Here is a 19,993-nt window from a genome sequence, read left to right as displayed (position 1 = left end):
AAGTGGAATTACGGTAGTAACTGAGTTTTTTTTAATTGCCTATGCTCGATACACCTAAATATTTGCTGTCTCGTTCGTTTGCTATAATTAACCAGTAATTTAATTTGCACACTTTAAGTGGAATTACGGTAGTAACTGAGTTTTTTTAATTGCCTATGCTCGACACACCTAAATATTTGCTGACTCGTTCGTTTGCTATAATGAACCAGTAACTTAATTTGCACACTTTAAGTGGAATTACGGTAGTAACTGAGTTTTTTTTTAATTGCCTATGCTCGATACATCTAAATATTTGCTGACTCGTTCGTTTGTTAGTTGGTATGTTTCAAGTTACTGTGTAATGATTCACGAATCCCCTGCTTGTAGAATCACTTCTCTTGATGGTAAGGTTCTGGTCTAAAGATGTGTAAGTCCTTACCTTTCACGAAGAATAACGATACTATACCATTTCGCTTGTAGCTAATTGTTTGGAAAAACTTTGTGTTACATCGTAACTGTCGTTGCACTGCTTAAGTAACGCATGAACATCTTCAGCTAACAGTTCAAGTTTCCTACAGAAAGAAGCGAGGGGGAAACTACGGGGTTCATTCTTCTCTGTGGTATGTTATACCGAACATACAGAGACAAACTAACAGTCATCAATCTACAGTACACGAGAGCTCGAGCTCAAAAGAACAAACATACAATATTTACAATCCGCTCTTCAATAAAGACGCTTATCGATATTTAGGTAAAATACGAGTTTCTTACCAGACATTAATTTTACTTTAAATTTTTGAAATAATATAACAGTAGTAGGAAATCATTATATTTAGGTAAAAATACGAGTGGTCCCCCAGTGGCACAGCGGTATGGCTGCGGACTTATCAACGCTAAAAACTGGGATTTGATACCCGTAGTGGGCAGAGCACAGATAGCCCATTGTGTAGCTTTGTGCTTAATTTTAAACAAACCTAAAATACGAGTTTATTGTCAAACATTAATTTTATTTTCAATTGTTGAAATAATATGAAAGTAGTAGGAAATTATTATTTGGAGATTATAAAAAAAACAATTCAGTTTTTTCTTACTCTCAGCAATAATGGATTACTACTTTCTCCTTGTTTCTTGAATTTTTAACAGTAAACGTTTTTAAACTCGTCACCTTTATTTTATTTTCTTGGCCGAGTTAGCCTGGGGTTAGCGTGCTGGACCATGGATCTGTATGTCAATCATTCCCCTATCGTTAACAAAAATAAATCGCGTTCCTCACTTTGGGGCGATCGGTGCGTTATAAGTGTAACGGTCAAATCGCATCATACGGCCAGACAAAAGTAGCTTTAGAACTGGCGGTGTTTGTTGATGACTTGCTGCCTTCCCTTTAATCCATTAGATAGATCTTAAGCAGCTTTTCCCGAATACCCGAAAACAAACAATTTTTTTTGTGTGCATGTTATTTTAAAAAATATTAATCCTTTTTTAATTATATGAGAAAAAAAAAGATACAGAGAAATCAACTATATCTCTTTTAAACAGCATTTTTATTCAGGGTACTTATAAACGCGTGTAACTAAAATGAAATAATAACATTTATAAGTGAAATACATGTTAGGTTCAGATCAAAAAATAAAAAGACGAAATATTTTCAATCTTTTCCCCATTGGTTCAAAAGTTATAAAATTGAAACTTTTTTTTTTCGGATTATTTTGATCACAAAACATTGACGTTTGTGGACCAGTACTGTTTTTTAGGTCACCTTCGAACGTTCTGTTCCACATTTTTTCTGTGATGACTTGTCCATCTGTAATGTCAAATCCTTCGCTTAGCGTTTCGTTCACCGCCAAAACGTACAAAAGAACAGCTTCATGGACAGCCGTTACAAAGGTGTTCACCTGTTCAAAAATATAAAAAATATTTGGAAATACTCGTCTTGATGTATTAAAAGGAATGTTTCAGTGTTTACGCTGATAAAAATCGTGCATAAAAGTTCAGAAAAATATTATTTTATTGACAAATAACGTTCGAAATATTCTAAAAAGACAAATATTTAAACACCATTAAATATATTATAATAATCTGTTAAAAAACGTAACTTGAATCTGACAAAAATAAGTTCAAGTTTGAAAGGTCTTAGTACCCTGATGGGACTCTCTGAAAACGAACTGGATGATAATTAAATTACTTTTTTACAATAAAGATGAAGGTCAATACTAGCAAGTTCAAAAGTAAGTTTTTGGATGAGATAGTAAATCATGGAACCTTTTTATAAAGAGAAGACAAACTTTTTAGGTTTATATATTTTTAAATAAAATATATTTATGAAGCAAATATAAATAGAAAATATATTCAGTATAATATACATACGCTGTGTATACCATCTGTAGTGTATGCAAATATTGGAGCTCATACACACACACACACACACACATATATATATATATACAGGGTGTCCCAGAAGTCTTGACCCATAAGGAAAATATACATTATATGCTTAAAATTAAACAAACATGATTCTAATGTCAGTTATACGTATTTCAGGAAAGAAAATACCCTGTGGCACAGTATACTAAGAACTGATATGTGTATGACTGTTAATGGCATGCAATTTGAATAATAAATAGATTAAGAATATATTGTGTATTTTTCCCTATGAGTTTAGACTTCTGGGACGCCTTAGACACATAGGGTTTCACTGATGGACTTGAACTTATCGCTGGGGGAAATAAAATGTCTTTCCAAACAGGAATATACATCAAAGAATGTTTAGAATATATCAGAAAAGCTCACACACCAAAGCATTTAAGACAACAGTTGACTCCAAAACCACGCTTCAAGCCAATCCGGATCAACTCTCACCCATAAAGTAAAAGATATGGTTGCAACTAAATTCTTAGTTCCACAAAGGAAATAAAAATAGGCATTGCGATGAAGCTAGACGTAATTAACAAGGTAATAAACAAATACCTAAGACTGAAGAAGACTTACAAGTACCTAGTCATACTTTGGAATCAACGGCTGATCTCTGATGTGAAAGATGGTCGCGAACAAACAGGAATTACAACGAGCACGTATGATAAAGTACTTGTCAAGTCTTCACATGAAGCTTTAATGGAAGCCTAAATCCTACTGGGAAAACTTGTTAAGATTTTTATGTCTAAGACTGACCTTTCGGTTCTTTGTAGAGGCAGCTTGTTTCATTGATAATTGCAGCATCCGACAGTAGTATGTAATCATGGCGACCAGCTCGAGCAAGATCGGCAATGTACGAACTACAGTTCCGAAATAGTACGGAACCTGGGACATATTTCTATAACATACGATTAACTCTCAATGGTTACACACACACACACACACACACATATATATACTAAGGTTGAGTACGTTATATATATACCATGTCGTTACAGTTCGTGTCGCCATGTCTGGTCATGCTCTATCTCATGATCGTGTATCTTGACAATAGTTCTCCAGTATGGTTTCCATTGCAAGTCTCCGTCGTAAGACTACTATGTCCAAAGCATACCACTTCTCCCTGCATGGTTTCCATAATACATGTAGTGTACGAGGACGATGGTTTCCCAACACCCGTTCCAATAGTCAGATTATACAGAAATCCATTGCCGCTGTATCTGGGTGCTTGACTAATATGCCTTCATATGAAATAACATGAATACCATGGAAGTAATTTATGTACATATGACTTCTTGTTAGTTTTTCAGATGGAAATTATTCTTGATTATGTTCTGCAGTTGCTTAGGGATGGTGGGCAGCTATTGTCTGAACTATATTTTCAAGGATTCTTATCTATTACAAAACACCGCATTTTGGTTACCATGGCTGGGGTAGGTACATCTTTTTGCAAGTCTCTATCTCGTTGGTCCCGGTGGCCTAGGTTGATCCACATGGCTTAATTTTTAAATGCCATCAAGTACAAGTGATACCACTTTTTAGAAATTTGAAATCCCCGATTTTAACACATCTTTATAATCTGAGTGTTTGAATATTTTACGTCGGAAAGGACTGTTACATACCTTTTCCCAAATCGTTTGTGTTTCGGTGTTATTACTCTACCTATAAAACCTCAAACAGTGTCAAAATATAGTTCTGATACATATCGTTTCATCACCTGATTATATCGGCAAAAGTTGTCCTTTGACATTCTTATTTGCATATTCACATTAGTTTTAATATAACGTACTCAACCCTCTGTATACATATATACATATACTTATTTATTTGTTTAAGTCGAAAAATATTTTCATTTTCATATTTATGCCCAAATTTTGGAATAGGGTAGTTTTAAATGTAAAATACTAAAATCAGTAAACATATTAACTATTAATGTTTAAAAAGTAAACTCTCTAACTCAGCAACAAACAAAAACTATCTCGGAAATATAAGGGCAATTAAAACGTCATGCAAATCAAAATATCTTAGTTAGAACATGCTGTATAAAAGGGCTCGGCATGGCCAGGTGGTTAGGGCTCGGGTTCGAATCCCCGTCCTACCAAAAATGCTCGTCATGCTCGTTATAATGTGACGGTCACTCCTACTATTCGTTGATAAAAGAGTAGCCCAAGAGTTGGAGGTGGGTGGTGATGACTAGCTGTCTTCCCTCTAGTCTTTCACTGCTCAGTTAGGGAAGGCTAGCGCAGATAGCTCTCGTGTAGCTTTGCGCGAAATTTAAAAACAAACAAAACTGTACAAAATACCTTTAACAGCGAGAACAGAAAGCAACGTAGTTTCCTTGGGAAATAGTTTTAGTTCCAAAGTTATAAAAATAATGTAAAGAAGGAAAATTACACGTATCTGGTGTAGTCTTATAATTCTATTGCATAAATAAGTGACTGGTACCTTTAACTAAGCTACAGTGACTTAAGTAATAACCAGTCAATTACTATAGTTTATAACGTAATGTGTAACAAATAAATGAGGCTATAAGCCTAAAGTTAATAAATTCTCGCAAACTATCGACTTCGCCTTTAGGTAATTTAATTTACTTGTATTTCATACACAACCTCTTCCGTTCCATAGTCGAATCCAAATTCCTTCCAGGCAATATTTTTAACTTCTCTAGAAAACTCAGCATATTCGGGAGTTTCTGGAATTGGCGCCGTCACGGTTAAAAGGGATTCGAATGCCTTTCGAGCACGTTGGTTTTTCTCAGGGGTATCTTCTTCTCGATGCCAGGGTTTCTGGCTTTCACTTTTACTGAAATACAGAAAACATAAAAGGTATATTTTTAATACAATTTATAACTTTTTTCTTTCTATTTCCACATATGAATAATTTTATAAACATTGTCGACGAGGACGAACAAGAGGGAGGCCGTTATTTATCTCGTCCCCCCCCCATAGAACAGCGGTAAATTTAAGGATTTACAACTCTAAAATCCGAGGTTCGATTCCACGCGATGGACACAGTAGATAACCTATTGTAGCTTTGCTCTAAAACAAACAAACGGATTTACCACGTCACAAAAAATAAGTGAATTTCAGTTGATCATTTTTGCTTCGTACCTTTTTACCTGTATATATTAAAGTCATTATTTATATTTACAAAAACAAAAGGGAATCCTCAATAGCCGCGTCATTTGAAATTCTTCTAGGCATGATTAGAGTAAATTAATCTATGAGACCTTGGGCGTGATCAAATACACCAATCGAAAGAGCTTGACCTCCTGATTCGAAAACTGTAATTAAATCTCAAATCGGTCAAAAGATGACGGAGCTAGGAGCTAAAAGTTTCTACTTGAAAAAACAAGTCGCAAAAGTTTAACTGATCTGCATAATTCGGCAATAATGTAGCAAACACAAAACAGTCTTAACTTACGATAATACGTCCACTTAGATCTAATATTTTATTTTCATTTTAATGCTCCATGGAATTATTATCCGTTTACTTTATTACATATAGTCACTTGGAGGGTTAGGGATAAGTTAAGGATTACAGTGCTAAGATTCGGAGTTCGGTTCCCCGCAATCGATTGAACATAGAAGGGGTACTGTGTAGCTTTGTGATAAAACATACAAACCAAACCAAGTATTTATATTTCTTGCGTTTGAAGTTCTTATGTCATGCTGTGTTGTAGCCTAGAGAGTTCATAAATCTTCTCGTGATTCATGGCATGCGCACGTTTTATTAACGTTACGACAGAACAAATTGAAAATTAAACGTCCCTTATGTGACATCATTTTAGCGTCTACTGACTGACTGACAGACAACACACCGCTGTAAATGATGCGAATGGTAATGAACAGATATAATACTTCCATTACTCCGTGTTGTAAGTTTAGTGTTATTAAAAGTACAAAACTAAGTAAATGTTGTGTATATTATTTACATACTATAAGCAGCTAAGTGCATACAGTTAGACACGCGTTAATGTGTCCCGAGCTCAGAGATTCCTTTAGCGTAATCGCGAACATTTGCTACGTGACTATGTGAAATTCAGGCGAGTTAGCGAATCTCTGAAGTTAACATTTATCAAACATAATATCATTCGCTTCGGAAACTGAAAGTCTACTAAATACAGAGTTTGGTAACTGGAATTGAGTGTACGCTATACAGATCTAGATACAAAATATATAAAGCACGTGCTGGAACACGCTGACTTTGGTTTTACACAAATAAACTTGTAAATATAAACAAGAAATAGAATGTTTTACGAATCAAATGAGGCATAGCTATCAGCGTGCGTGTTTATCTTCTTCAGTGGTCAAGAAATTAGCACACATATTAGCACAAAAGTTACTTTCAGGATCGTACAAATAAAATCGCAAGAATCGAAAACAATTGTTTGATTGTTGTTAAGAGTAAAGATGCGCAATGGACCATCTGAGCATTTTGTTCTTATATTGTTAAGAGCAAAAGTGCACAGTTGGCAACCTGCGCTAGAACCACCACAGGGATAGAACCTCGATTTTTAACGTTATAAGCCTTCGAACTTTCCAATGAGTTATCTAAAAGAAACGTAGTATTCCAGTGCTGTTTACATTCAAGAATTTGTTCATCATAAATATACTTTAGAAAAGACAATGCCTCTAGGAATATTATACCTGGAATATGTACACAAAATAATGCTCTCCAGTGGCAAGTCTGCAGTCTTATGACGCTAAAAACCGGTTTTCGATGTTCGTAGTGAGCAGAGCACAGCTATTCAGCCCATTGTGTCGCCTTGTACTTAAGAGCAATCAACAAAATCACAAAATAATATTTTTCTTTAAATATGCACACATATGGAGACAGTGTTTCAGACAGTATCTGTACTTGGTTGCTGAAACAAAATTTACAACAGAGAATTTTATCTGTATACACTTTTCCTTTAGTTTTAACAATTACCAACTTACAAAAACACACCATCTAAGAATGGACGGAACGAGGGTCACACCCACTTTGAGGTTGCACTGTGTCAAAAAACCACCAAGTGTTGTAGTTTTATCCTGCCCATTCCTACCTTGTTTTTTTAGTTTTTGGTGCTCCCATTCCCACTTCCTAATTTATTTGTTTATTTAAAATTTTTTTACACTTGACTCATAGCTTTTTTTTTAGAGTAACTGGGCTCTAGGCAAATCCTTCTCGTAGCTTTTCTTAAAGCTATCTTTCGACATTTCCTGGCTTTTGTTGATATCTCTGCTATAGTTTTTCTTCCATTCTAGCCAGGATGACAGCATTTTCTTTGGCTGGATTAATGGCTAAGGCTTGTTTCGCATAATCAACATTACAGTTTCTAACCTTATCTCTATTCTTGAAGTTTTCATCATAAGAATTTCTCCTTTTCTCTCGTTTTGTTTCACTGAAAGGCATATTTTAAAAATTGCACTGTTTCAAATACAACCATAGATGTCAACAGGTCAAACTTAGTTTGGAAACAATGCAAAGGTAAGCTATGCAATTTATGTTCTTGTTTTCAGTCCAGAGTGCTTGAGCAAAGCCGTGTCAGACTTCAGCAGTGGTAGCGTTCATCCCCACGTCTTAGGCATTGACTGCTATGATAGAATTGCTTTGTCCAAAACAGAACCTTCGAGTCAAATGTATAGAACTGAAACTTTGCTGTCAAAGGTTAGATCATAGTTAGAACCTAGATCTAGTGAATCAACGTAGTCCACGTTTTTCATCTAGCTGATACAGCTGCAGGCTGATAACGTAGTGCATATGCATGAGAAATCGTGCACCTGCACGTGATATGAGAGTGGATTGTTACTTGGTAACTTACAGAGCGTGCTTGCAATCATAGAATATGATTACTAGTGTATTGTTAACTCGTTATTAGTGTTGCAAAATGGTTATTATTATTATTACCAAGGTTATAAATGAAACTAAGAAAAACACTTTTAGCCAAGGTAGTGTAATTCAGTCATGTGCATTTAGATTTGCATAAGGTGAAGGCAGGAGAGAGCTATGCCTTTCCAACAACGTTAGTCAGTCAGGTAGTCAGATTGACAAATTTGTGGTTTTGTGAATTTTTTGTTTTTACTCTACCGACTTTCTCAAGTACTTTGATGACTTTTTACTCTGCAGTTGGTTTGTTTAAAACTCAATAGTGTGTGTGTGTGTAAAGCGCTTTGTTTACATGCTGTTTGCAGTGTGTTTGAGATTTTAATTTGTACTGCACATCTGGCCCATTTGTACTATAAGTACAACGTACTTATGATAAACTTTCACTGTTATAGTAATAGTTATAATTATAGGAAGAGGTTTTGGTCTTTACCTTTATTTATTAACAAACCTTTGAGAAGAAGAAACAACAACACTGTTAGTTGAACACAACACGTAACCCAATATCTATTGCTATTTTTGATATTGTTGTCTTTCTCTACCTTGACCCTTGATGAATGATTCATATTCCTGGGATGGACCACAGAGTTTGTTCAGAGGGTGCTATCTAGTGAATCTGGTCAAAGTTAATGAAAGTTTCTAGTCAACTCTTCAAGTGTAGTAGTCTGCACATACCTAATTGGCACGTTACTACTGGTAATAAGTACTTCAGAACTGCAACAGTAACATGTTACCTGTCTTTCTACTGGTTAACATAAAATAGTTTAAAAAATTAGATTCAGTTTAGAAAATAAGAGTTAGAAGAATAACAATAAACAACTAAAGTAAAAATGGCATTCTTCTGGTTCACAAAATCGTAGTAGTAGTTCCAAGATTATACGATTCTCAGTTCGACCCACCTTCACTGCTGTGTGTTAGTCAATACGTAGGTTGTATGTCAGCGTGCTTTGTATTCATACAAGCAGTAGTTACAATATCATACAAGCAGACATTTGTCACAAAAAATGCTCAGAACTACCGCAGATAAAATAATAAACATGCTGAAAGAGAAAATGGTTTTTATTGTCTATACTCATTCATTAAAAAAAAAGGATGGCTTAATATTGTCGGACATTCAAAGCAAAAATCTTAGCATGTTTATAGACTATCATGACTTCATTATGAAACTTTAGTTTTGATTGGGTACTTGATGACATCATCAATATGGCGACTAGAGCAAATTTTGCCGATTTGGGATACCAACTTCAGTCAACCATTTCTTTTCTGTGCACTGTTTGTTCAGCATACTTTGCCATTGGATAGCCTATACTAAAGGTAACAAAATCAAAATATGTATCACTAAAATGTTTGATCATTACTAATTGAGAATTCATTCAATGTATCTTTAGTCAGTGCATAACCTACTTCAGAGAATTCGTCTATTGCAATAGCAAGCAAAAAGGTTTTAAAAAAGAAATCACGTTCGGAGCTCCTTCCCAGTGACATAGTGGTAAGTTTGTGGACTTATAACGCTAAAAATCGGGTTTTAATACTTGTGGTGGACACAGCACAAGTAGCCCATTGTTGTAGCTTGGCGCTTACCCACAAACAAACAAAGCATTGCGGAAGATTCTTTCATTATTCGAATTCCAATTGGAATCATACAAAATAACGCTTACTACTTTTAAGTCTGATTTCGTCTGTCAATGTTTCAACTGTCTGGTTCGTGAACGTAAAGTTTCTTTCATTTAGTTATGGTTTGGAATAATTGTTTGATTGTTTTCCAATTCTGCACAAAGCTAATAGAGGGCTATTTGCGCTAGTCGTCCCTAATTTTGAAGAGATAAACTAGAGGAAAGACAGCTGCTAGTCAACACCAGCCACCGCCAACTCTTTGGCTACTCTTTAACAAATAATAGTGGGTTTTACCATCACATTATAACGATCTCATTGCTGAAAAAGTGAGGATGTTTAGGGACGGAATCCGATTCCGCGACCCACAGATTGCCCTAAACACCAGGCCATGCCAAACCACTTTGGAATGCATCATGGCCTTTTTGCCTGAAAAGAAAAATGAATCCAGTCAAGTGAATCAACAGGTATATAAGAACCCTCTAAATTTACACAAGAAGAGCATTCTTTTTAGTTATTTGAACCAAATTAAAAACAAATTAGTGCCATCCTTCGTGTCCTCTTCCTTTGTCAAACTTCTCTTTGATTCTTGCAAAGTTACGAAGACGAAAAAGTCTTCCCCATTACTTGCAGCGTTCCTCTTCTACAATTATTATTATTTATTTCGTTTTAATGGTTTTTTCAATGGTCACAAGAAGTATTTAAGGAGGATTGAGGTAAATGTGGCTTATACACGGTTTATACTAATGTACGTATAGCTTATAAATATTATTTGAGATTTCCATAAGTAAAGTATACTTTATTTTTTCTTTAATTCTATTTTCTTTAACATCATAGATTAGAATGTTTGGTATATCTAATTTTATATTTTTAAATTTTTTATTATTATTATAATACATTTATTATATAAATTTGCATTTTTTATCGTAGTATATTGATTTAGAATTAAGCTAAATTTCCTAAGCTGGCCGAGATATTATTGGGTTTACGCCCGAAAATATCGTTAACATGATGGGTACTGAGCTGATGAACGAAATTTAATGCATTCTAATATTTACTTTACTTTACTATAGTCATTACCGGAAGCTAATATAAATTACTTTTTCTAGAAATTTCCAAAAGCAAAGTTAACATTTTCCCATAACATAAGTTAACATAGGTTTAATTCACTTTTATAATTTCACCACGAGTCACGATTCCAAACTTATCAGGTAGAAAACTAATTTTGTATTTGTGTTGGTACAAGAAAAACATAAAAAAGGTGGTCTAGTTAATTTGCATATAAAACAGTTTTTCTCAAAGCGGGTTTTTTGCGTATCTTAGTGATTTTATAGAGCACAAAATTGTGGCTCTAATGATATCAAATACACCTTGGTATAATCGTTTTCGGGTAAAGTCTACTTTTAAGGTTTGGTGACTATATTTTACACAAATGTTCGCGGTACACAACAACCTTGTTTACATAGAAATATGAATACTTTTTTTTACTTATAAATATACATTAGATGTCAGACCTCAGTCTACTATAACACCCGAGTGTGACGATAAGTGAGAATCTCTACGTGTTTTGAGGAAACCAGTCGTTATGTGTAGTTTAGCTGATCCTCAAACTACAGGAGGACAATGCAGATGATGATAAATTTCCCCCCTGTGAATTTTGTTCGTCCTTCAAGAATCATTACTAAAGATAAGAGATTTGTACTTGTGGTAGTTTTCTCGTCAGTTGGGACTATGTAATAGCCTATATAAGATATTGTTTCCTGCCAACAAAACTGTGTTGAATCACCTAATGGTACTACAGTATATATATATTTATTGAATATTGAATTTTATCAAAGATGTTGTGGACAATTAATTGTGCCATTATAATGTCTTCAGGGAACACGGCGAGTGTTAAGTATACACGTTTTATTATCATATAAGGAAGAGTGATAAAGAAACATCAAAATATTACATTAGTTCGAGTTAGGAAAATATTCATTTTGAACACAAAGAAAGTTTTGTTTATTCCGTAATAAAGCCCCTGCGTTTTTTAACACACTAAGAGTTTAACCTTTTCTCTCTCTTAAAATTAATCATTGTTCGTAAATACGTGCAAACATTCAAGCCAAGCCTCACGGAAATGTCTTCTTTACTACAGATGTATAATTTGTTGGTCTTAAGGTATGTTCATTTAGTGTAAACTTTTGGTCTTAATTTTTGTTCATTTAGTATGAATTGTTCGTCTTAAGATACGTTAATTTAATATAAATTGTTGGTCTTAAGGTACGTTAATTTGGAATAAATTGTTAGTCTTAAGGTACGTTAATTTGGAATAAATTGTTAGTCTTAAGGTACGTTAATTTGGTATAAATCGTTAGTCTTAAGGTACGTTAATTTGGTATAAATCGTTAGTCTTAAGGTACGTTAATTTGGTATAAATTGTTAGTCTTAAGGTATGTTAGTTTAGCATAAATGTTTGGTCTTAAGGTACGTTAATTTGGTATAAATTGTTGGTCTTAAGGTACGTTAATTTGGAATAAATTGTTAGTCTTAAGGTACGTTAATATGGTATAAATTGTTAGTCTTATGGTACGTTAATTTGGTATAAATTGTTAGTCTTAAGGTATGTTAATTTGGTATAAATTGTTAGTCTTAAGATATGTTCACTTAGTATAAATTGTTGGTCTTAAGGTACGTTAATTTGGTATAAATTGTTGGTCTTAAGGTACGTTAATTTGGTATAAATAGTTAGTCTTAGGGTATGTTTATTCAATATAGGTTATTGGTCTTAAGGTACATTCATTTAGTATAGATTACTGGTCTTAAGATATGTTCATTTAGTATAAATTATTAGTCTTAAGGTATGTTCATTTCATTTGAATTGTTAGTCTTAAGATACGTTCATTTAGAGTAGCTTTTAGATGTAAAATGAAAGAATGCTTGCTAATTTCATTTTTTATCCAATTATTCCCAAGTTTCCATATTTGATCTAACTGACTTAAGGAATTTCACCTAGACCAACAGATGCGAAAAATAGTCAGACATGTTTAATAGAACAAATATACAGGCTTAATCACTATAATCATTGAACAATGTACAAAAGAAGCATTTACTTGCATACCACTAACTTGTATTATGTGTTATGGTATGGAACCCATAACAGCGCCTTACTTACGTTACATGTATAAATGCGTAATTAAATAATAAAAATAGTTGATTCGTGCAAAATAAACCGGATAGAATAAATTATGTGGACTAGAACATAACAATTATTATGATCGTATGAAGCATATAAACATAAAACCAGAGATAAAATAAAACTATGCTTCATTACAGTGAATTCCACAACATAGTGTTCTCCAACAGAGCATACCACAACAGAGTGTTTTCTAGTAGAGCATGCTATAACAGTGTTTTCTAACAGAACATGTTACAACATAATGTTCATTAATAGAGCATAGCTACAACATAGTGTTCGTTAACAGAGCATACCACAACACATAGTGTTCTCTAACAGAGTATACTACAACACAATATTCTCTAACATTGCACAGCACAACACAGTGGTCTCTAACACAACATAATACAACATAGTGGTCTCTAACACGGCATACTACATCACAGATTTCTCTAACAGAGTATACTACAACACAGCACAGTGGACTCTGACAGAGAGTACCTTCCAAGTTTGGTAGAGCTTGCTTCAATACTGTTGTTTTTACTGTTTAAGACGTGATGGCTTGGGATAAAAGGATTGGATTACGTTCAGAAGTAATCAGCTTTTGTGTAGTCAAAGAAGCTCTTCGGAAACATGATTGGATCATTCCTTTCTATAAGATGAATATTTTGGTCATAGAAAATGCTTATTAGAAGTTTCAGTCTGGGATTACGTTCATCAATGTGACCATAGCGCTCTCAGTTTGAAGTGAATACCAACAAATCTCCTTCTTAGTATGGGAAGTTTTGTGTAGAACTGATACTGCAATTCATTAGAGCGCGGTATTCTACGTTTAGCGATTGATAAGTTTATGTAAAGTCTCGAAATAGAGTTAATAGATTGAATTCACAGGTTAGACATTTTTCCTTATATATTCTACAAAGTGTCAAGCAGAGACAAATTCTTGAACAGAATATTTCGGACTCCGAAAAAAATTCTAAATGAAAATTAACTTTTTTTTGCTAGAACTCAGAGGTCGCAATTCTTTGATTATTAGTTCTAGCCATTGTCCAGTTTAAAATACAATGACAGCAATATACAGTTCGAGGGAGATGAATTAAATTAGAATTTTTATCCTTCCCTAAACGCTTAGCTTTTATAAATTATTCAAACTTTTTTATCATTTAAATTAAGATTAATTATTATGTGGTTTTACCCGTATCCGTGTAAACTTTACAACAAGATATAATATATTTCTGTAACACATTTTTATTTAAAACCTCTCAGAGATTGATCAATGGCATTATATTAGTTTTAATTACTATGAATCGGTTTATTTATTATTCATGTCAAGGCTATCATGTTTTAGTAGCCCATACGATCACCTAAGTCTAATTATTAATTAATAACTAATTTTTGTTTACTTTATTAATTTGTATGATTTTTTATTATTAAAAAGACACACTAATTATTTTTTTCGGCTGCCGTCTTCAGGAAAGTCCTGAGAATGGCTGTTTCTGTATTGGTAGTAGCCGGAATTCGATCCTGAAGTCTTCGTGATAAAAGGAATGGGACTTTGTTCCATTTTTATATTTCTATTGCGAATTGTATTGCAGAAAGCTATCAGTTCAGGTGGTTCTTGAATTCATGAATCTTGTCTGTAGTGTGTACCCATTCATTGCCATAATGGTTACCAAGTCACATAGCTCATATACTACAGGAGTTTACAAGAAACACATACATACAGGTAAATGTCTCGAGTATAAAATAAACCATTCCCAACAATATAATCACAGTTATTACAGACTGCCTACTTTCAAGAAAGAACAAGATTTGTGACAGGTAAATGTCTCGACTACAAAACAAACCACTCCCAACAATATAAAAACAGGAATCATAGACTGCCTGGTTTCAAGAAAGAACAAGATCTGCGACAGGTAAATGTCTCGACTATAAAACAAACCACTTCCAACAATATAAAAACAGGAATCATAGACTGCCTGGTTTCAAGAAAGAACAAGATCTGCGACAGGTAAATGTCTCGACTACAAAACAAACCACTTCCAACAATATAAAACAGGAATCATAGACTGCCTACTTTCAAGAAAGAACAAGATTTGCGACAGGTAAATGTCTCGACTACAAAACAAACCACTTCCAACATAGTCAGAACAGCTTTCAGAAACTGCATCACAATACGGTCGTTGTTAGTACACACTAAACCACCTTAAGACACAATAGAGAAGAAGAAAAAAACACACTTACATCATCTAGTATGAATGTGGATCTCAATATACCGGTGAAACAGAAAGGCAAAGCCGTAATTCAAGAGCATGATAAACATACGAGACTCAGAAATAGCGATCAATCTCCAATAGCCCATCATGCCAGAAGAAGAAAACCCTACGATATAATAGAGTAATGTTAAAATATAAAGTTACGAAACACACGCACGAAAAGGTCTAAAATGCCTTCTACATCCACCTGACTGATAACACACTCAGTCATCCTAGCATATAACAGTGCAAAACGTGGATACTCATCTTTAAAACATTCAAATAGTGAGTTGATTCACTTGTGAACATGGATAATGTACCAGTCTTTCTATCAAGAGGACTCAGGCTCGAATCTCAGTCTCTACCAACATAAAAATAGTTGTCAATACACCCCTAAAGACGGTGGCAGATTTTAAGCCTGAACCTAGGATGAAAAAAAAAAGAAATCCTTGATAATCAGTGTATAGTTATAACAAAAAATAATAGAAGTATAATACAAAAATTAAAGGAAATAAAATAACAGACTTAGGTGGCAGTATAATCTACTAAATTATGACAATTATTATGGCGGAAATGTCTTTAACAGCGAGAGTACCCAACTGATGTAACAATGCATTTTAATTACTAGAAGTAAGAATAATATAATTAAGTAGTTATACTCACTACTGGGTTGACTTTTAGTTTTGATCTAAGTAGATCAGCTTCCTTTGATTGGAAGATAATATTATCAGTCATGAAACAGTTCAAACTTTATGTTTGAACTGTTTTAATTAGATGTTATAAAGCTTTTATCTGTGATTGAACACAATTTACACACTACCAGAGGCTCTTGGGCTTTACGATATACAGTAGTTACATTCATTTCCTAATGAGAAACTTGCTCACAATTAAGCTGCTAGTATATTTCCATCTTAATTATCCTAGTATATAAATACTTAATTAATTAAACTATTATCCTCTAATTTGCAGTATGAGTTCAACAAAGGCAGCTAAATATGTATCGAATCGTGTTTGCTTGTTTGAAATTAAGCACGAAGCTACACAATGGGCTGTCTGTGCTCTGACCACCACGGGTATTGAAACCCGGTTTCTAGCGTTTTAACTCCGCACACATACCGCTGTGTCACTGGAGTACTAAATCCTGTAATTTTTCTAACTAGCAATTGATATTAGAGGGCGCTTCTGTCAGGTTTTGTTATAGTCTAATAATGGTTGGAGACGGCTTGAATGCTAGCATATATTTTACATTAATTTCCTTCACTTGAAGAAACGAAATTAAAATCATTTGGCACATTGTTTCAAAATGTCAGTTCTCTTTGAAATAAGTCCAACTAATAAATACAGCTCACTTACACTTTTTAACTTGATGTTGGCCCGGCATGGCCAGGTGGTTAGGACGCTTGACTCGCATTAAACCCCGTCCCATTAAACATGCTCGCCCTCTCAGCCGTGAGGGCGTTATAATGAGACGGTCAATCTCACTTTTCGTTAGTAGAGTGTAGTTGAAGAGTTGATGGTGGGTGATGATGACTAGCTGCCTTCCCTCTAGTCTTTCACTGCTAAATTAGGGACAGCTAGTGCAGATAGCCCTCGTATAGCTTTGTGAGAAAATCAAAACAAACCGAACCATTTTGTTGTTTTTCATGCCTCCTAACTTGAAGTGTGGTCATCTTTAAACCTCTAAGTCTCTTTGTAAAGTTAAAAAAGAGAGACAGTAAAAATCGTATTAAACATTGTGGGTGGGTGAGAATTTTATCACGAGCTTTTGGACATCTAGTATTGTAAACGCATCGCATAAAGTTAAAACAATGCACATCAATGGAAAATTTTAACTAGGTTCAAAAATAAGCTCAATAGAAGTAAGGTTGTTGTTGTTTTGACATACCAAGTTTTCGAAACGGTTTGGGTGGCTATTTATGTGTTATGTATTGGTGTTATGTAGCATTCCGTGTCATGACCAGATAATCTTCCATTTTTCATTTATTCTAGTGTATTTTTACCGTCTCATTTATTATTAGCTTTTGCCAAAAATTATAGTTCATTACTTCTAGTTAGTTTTGTTTGCTTTCTGCTACTGGATTTTACTAACTGTTTGATGGTGAATTTTACTTATTGATAGATGATTGAATTTCCTACATGCTAATGAATTTTATCTATAGCTGTTAGCGGATGATACTTCTTACTGAATTTTACTTATTGATTAACGATTGTATTTCCTAGTTTCTAATATATTTTACTTGTTAGCTGTTAGTGAACGATACTTATTAGTGAATTTTACATATTGATCAATGATTATATTTCCTAGTTTATAATATATTTTACTTGTTAGCTGTTAGTGAACGATACTTATAAGTGAATTTTACATATTGATCAATGATTATATTTCCTAGTTTATAATATATTTTACTTGTTAGCTGTTAGTGGATGATACTTCTTACTGAATTTTACTTTTTGATTAACGATTGTATTTCCTAGTTTCTAATATATTTTACTTGTTAGCTGTTAGTGAACGATACTTATTAGTGAATTTTACTTATTGACCGATGATGGTATTTCCCAGTTTATAATATATTTTACTTGTTAGCTGTTAGTGGATGATACTTATTAGTGAATTTTACGTATTGATCAATTATTGTATTTCCTAGTTTCTAATATATTTTACTTGTTAGCTGTTAGTAAACGATACTTTTTACTAAATTTTACATATTGATCAATGATTGCATTTTCTAGTTTATAATATATTTTACTTGTTAGCTGTTAGCGGATGATACTTATTACTGAATTTTACTTATTGACTGATGATTGTATTTGCTAGTTTCTAATGGATTTTACTTGTTAGCTGTTAGTGGATGATTTTTATTCATAGATCGTAGGTGCTAACTGCTAGCACCCATCTAACAGTGGGATTTGACCGACTATCCTTCTTTCTTCTAGTAAGTACGGCTATGTGCAGATAACCCTTATATAGCTTTACCCCAAAAAATTCTGAACATAAAAACACACAATATTCATTCACTGTAAATTAGGATGAATCATTTAATGCGGCAAGATGTCCCGAACCAGAATCTTCGGATTTACGATCCGTACATGCTAACCATTGTGTTTTGAAGTCAATTTTCTTTCATGGATAGACCTTGCAAGAAAATGTGTTAGTTGTTTTTTAACTTTAAGAAACGCTTAAAATTCTCTAGAGAATAATCGTAAAAAAAATTCTTAAAATAATTTGATAATAAGCCTTTAAGAAGAGGCCTTAGAAAAGGCTTATAATACAATGTTACTGCATAGTTAAGCTTGCAAAAGGCTTACAGGAAGAAACCTATGCAGATAATTAAAAATAAAACTAATTTCATTTCATCATGTGTATATCATGATGGCTCAGCTACAGATCTGAGGGCTTATGACGCTTAAAATCAGGCTTATATATTCGCGGTGGGCAGAACACAGATAGCCATTTGTGTAGCTTTTCTCTTAACAACAAACAAACAAATCCTTATTTTTTGAAAATGTTTACAGCATTTTGTAGAATACTTAAGTGATGTGAAGAATAAAAAAAGATATCCGTTTTCTTTAAAAAAAACATTTGTAATTTTAAAAAACATAAGATAGCGGTCAACATTGAAATAGATAATTATGTAAGTATTTATATTATGTATATATTTACGGAATTTTGTAGAATACTTAAGTGATGTGAAGAATAAAAAAAGATATCCGTTTTCTTTAAAAAAACATTTGTAATTTAAAAAAACATAAGATAGCGGTCAACATTGAAATAGACAATTATGTAAGTACATATGTATATATTTACGGAATTTTATAGAATACTTAAGTGATGTGAAGAATAAAAAATACTCGTTTTCTTTAAAAAACATTTGTAATTTTCAAAAACATAAGATATCGGTCAACATTGAAATAGATAATTATGTAAGTATATATGTATATATTTACGGCATTTTGTAGAATACTTAAGTGATGTGAAGAATAAAAAAAGATATTTGTTTTCTTTAAAAAAACATTTGTAATTTTCAAAAACATAAGATATTGGTCAACATTGAAATTGACGTGTATACGTACCGCAATTTGTTGTTGAGAATGTTTAACGTCGATTTCTTTTTGTTTAATATTGCAATAAAATCATATGCATATTTTATATTGAGACTAATATGTGTCCAAAACTACAACATCAAAGTTTACACAATTTCCTTTCGAAAGATTAAACGAACATTTTTTTTATGGAAAAACTAAACTAGGTTCGATGTTTATGTTTCAATTTCATAACACTGAAGTATCCCAGATTAGGTATTACAGTTCTTATTTAGAATCATTCTACGAAAAGTCTCCAACAAACTGTGTCCAATCTTTAAGAAGTATTTATGATTGTAAAGTGCGTGTTTTGTTAGTCAATAGTGGTAATCACAGTGACTGTACTGCTCGCAGAACGAGTAGCTTTGATCTTTCTTTCACGTCAAATACACGTAAATTGACTCAGTTACTTTCAGGAAGACGAAAAAAGGAGAAAATTGAACTTATTTTTATTTCACATTTAGAGTTAATCCCCCATATTTGAATTTTATAAATGATTTTTGATTCAGTTTTAGCCTTTTTTAGAAAAAATTGTTTTAAAAATCACCACAATCTTTAAATAAGCTTATTTTTCTGTTCACTGATTCATTTGACAAGTTTAAAAATGCTGTATATGATTGTTGTTTGTTTG

General features: G+C 33.3%; 1 protein-coding gene across 1 annotated transcript in view; it reads right to left on the bottom strand.

The window, feature by feature from the left end:
- Positions 1-19,993, bottom strand: part of LOC106467522 (atrial natriuretic peptide receptor 1-like) — a gene marked incomplete at its 5' end in the record, with an annotated part of 105,955 nt that overhangs the window by 71,430 nt on the left and 14,532 nt on the right. The window contains 2 exons of the mRNA XM_013927885.2: positions 1,736-1,871; positions 4,998-5,190. Coding sequence (XP_013783339.1) covers positions 1,736-1,871; positions 4,998-5,190 — 329 coding nt within the window. The remainder of the gene's footprint in view (positions 1-1,735; positions 1,872-4,997; positions 5,191-19,993) is intronic.

The sequence above is a fragment of the Limulus polyphemus genome, unplaced genomic scaffold, assembly GCF_000517525.1.
Source record: "Limulus polyphemus unplaced genomic scaffold, Limulus_polyphemus-2.1.2 Scaffold2644, whole genome shotgun sequence".
NCBI lineage: Eukaryota > Metazoa > Arthropoda > Merostomata > Xiphosura > Limulidae > Limulus > Limulus polyphemus.
Note: the sequence above shows the minus strand (reverse complement) of the source record. Positions and strands in the feature narration are given on the sequence as shown.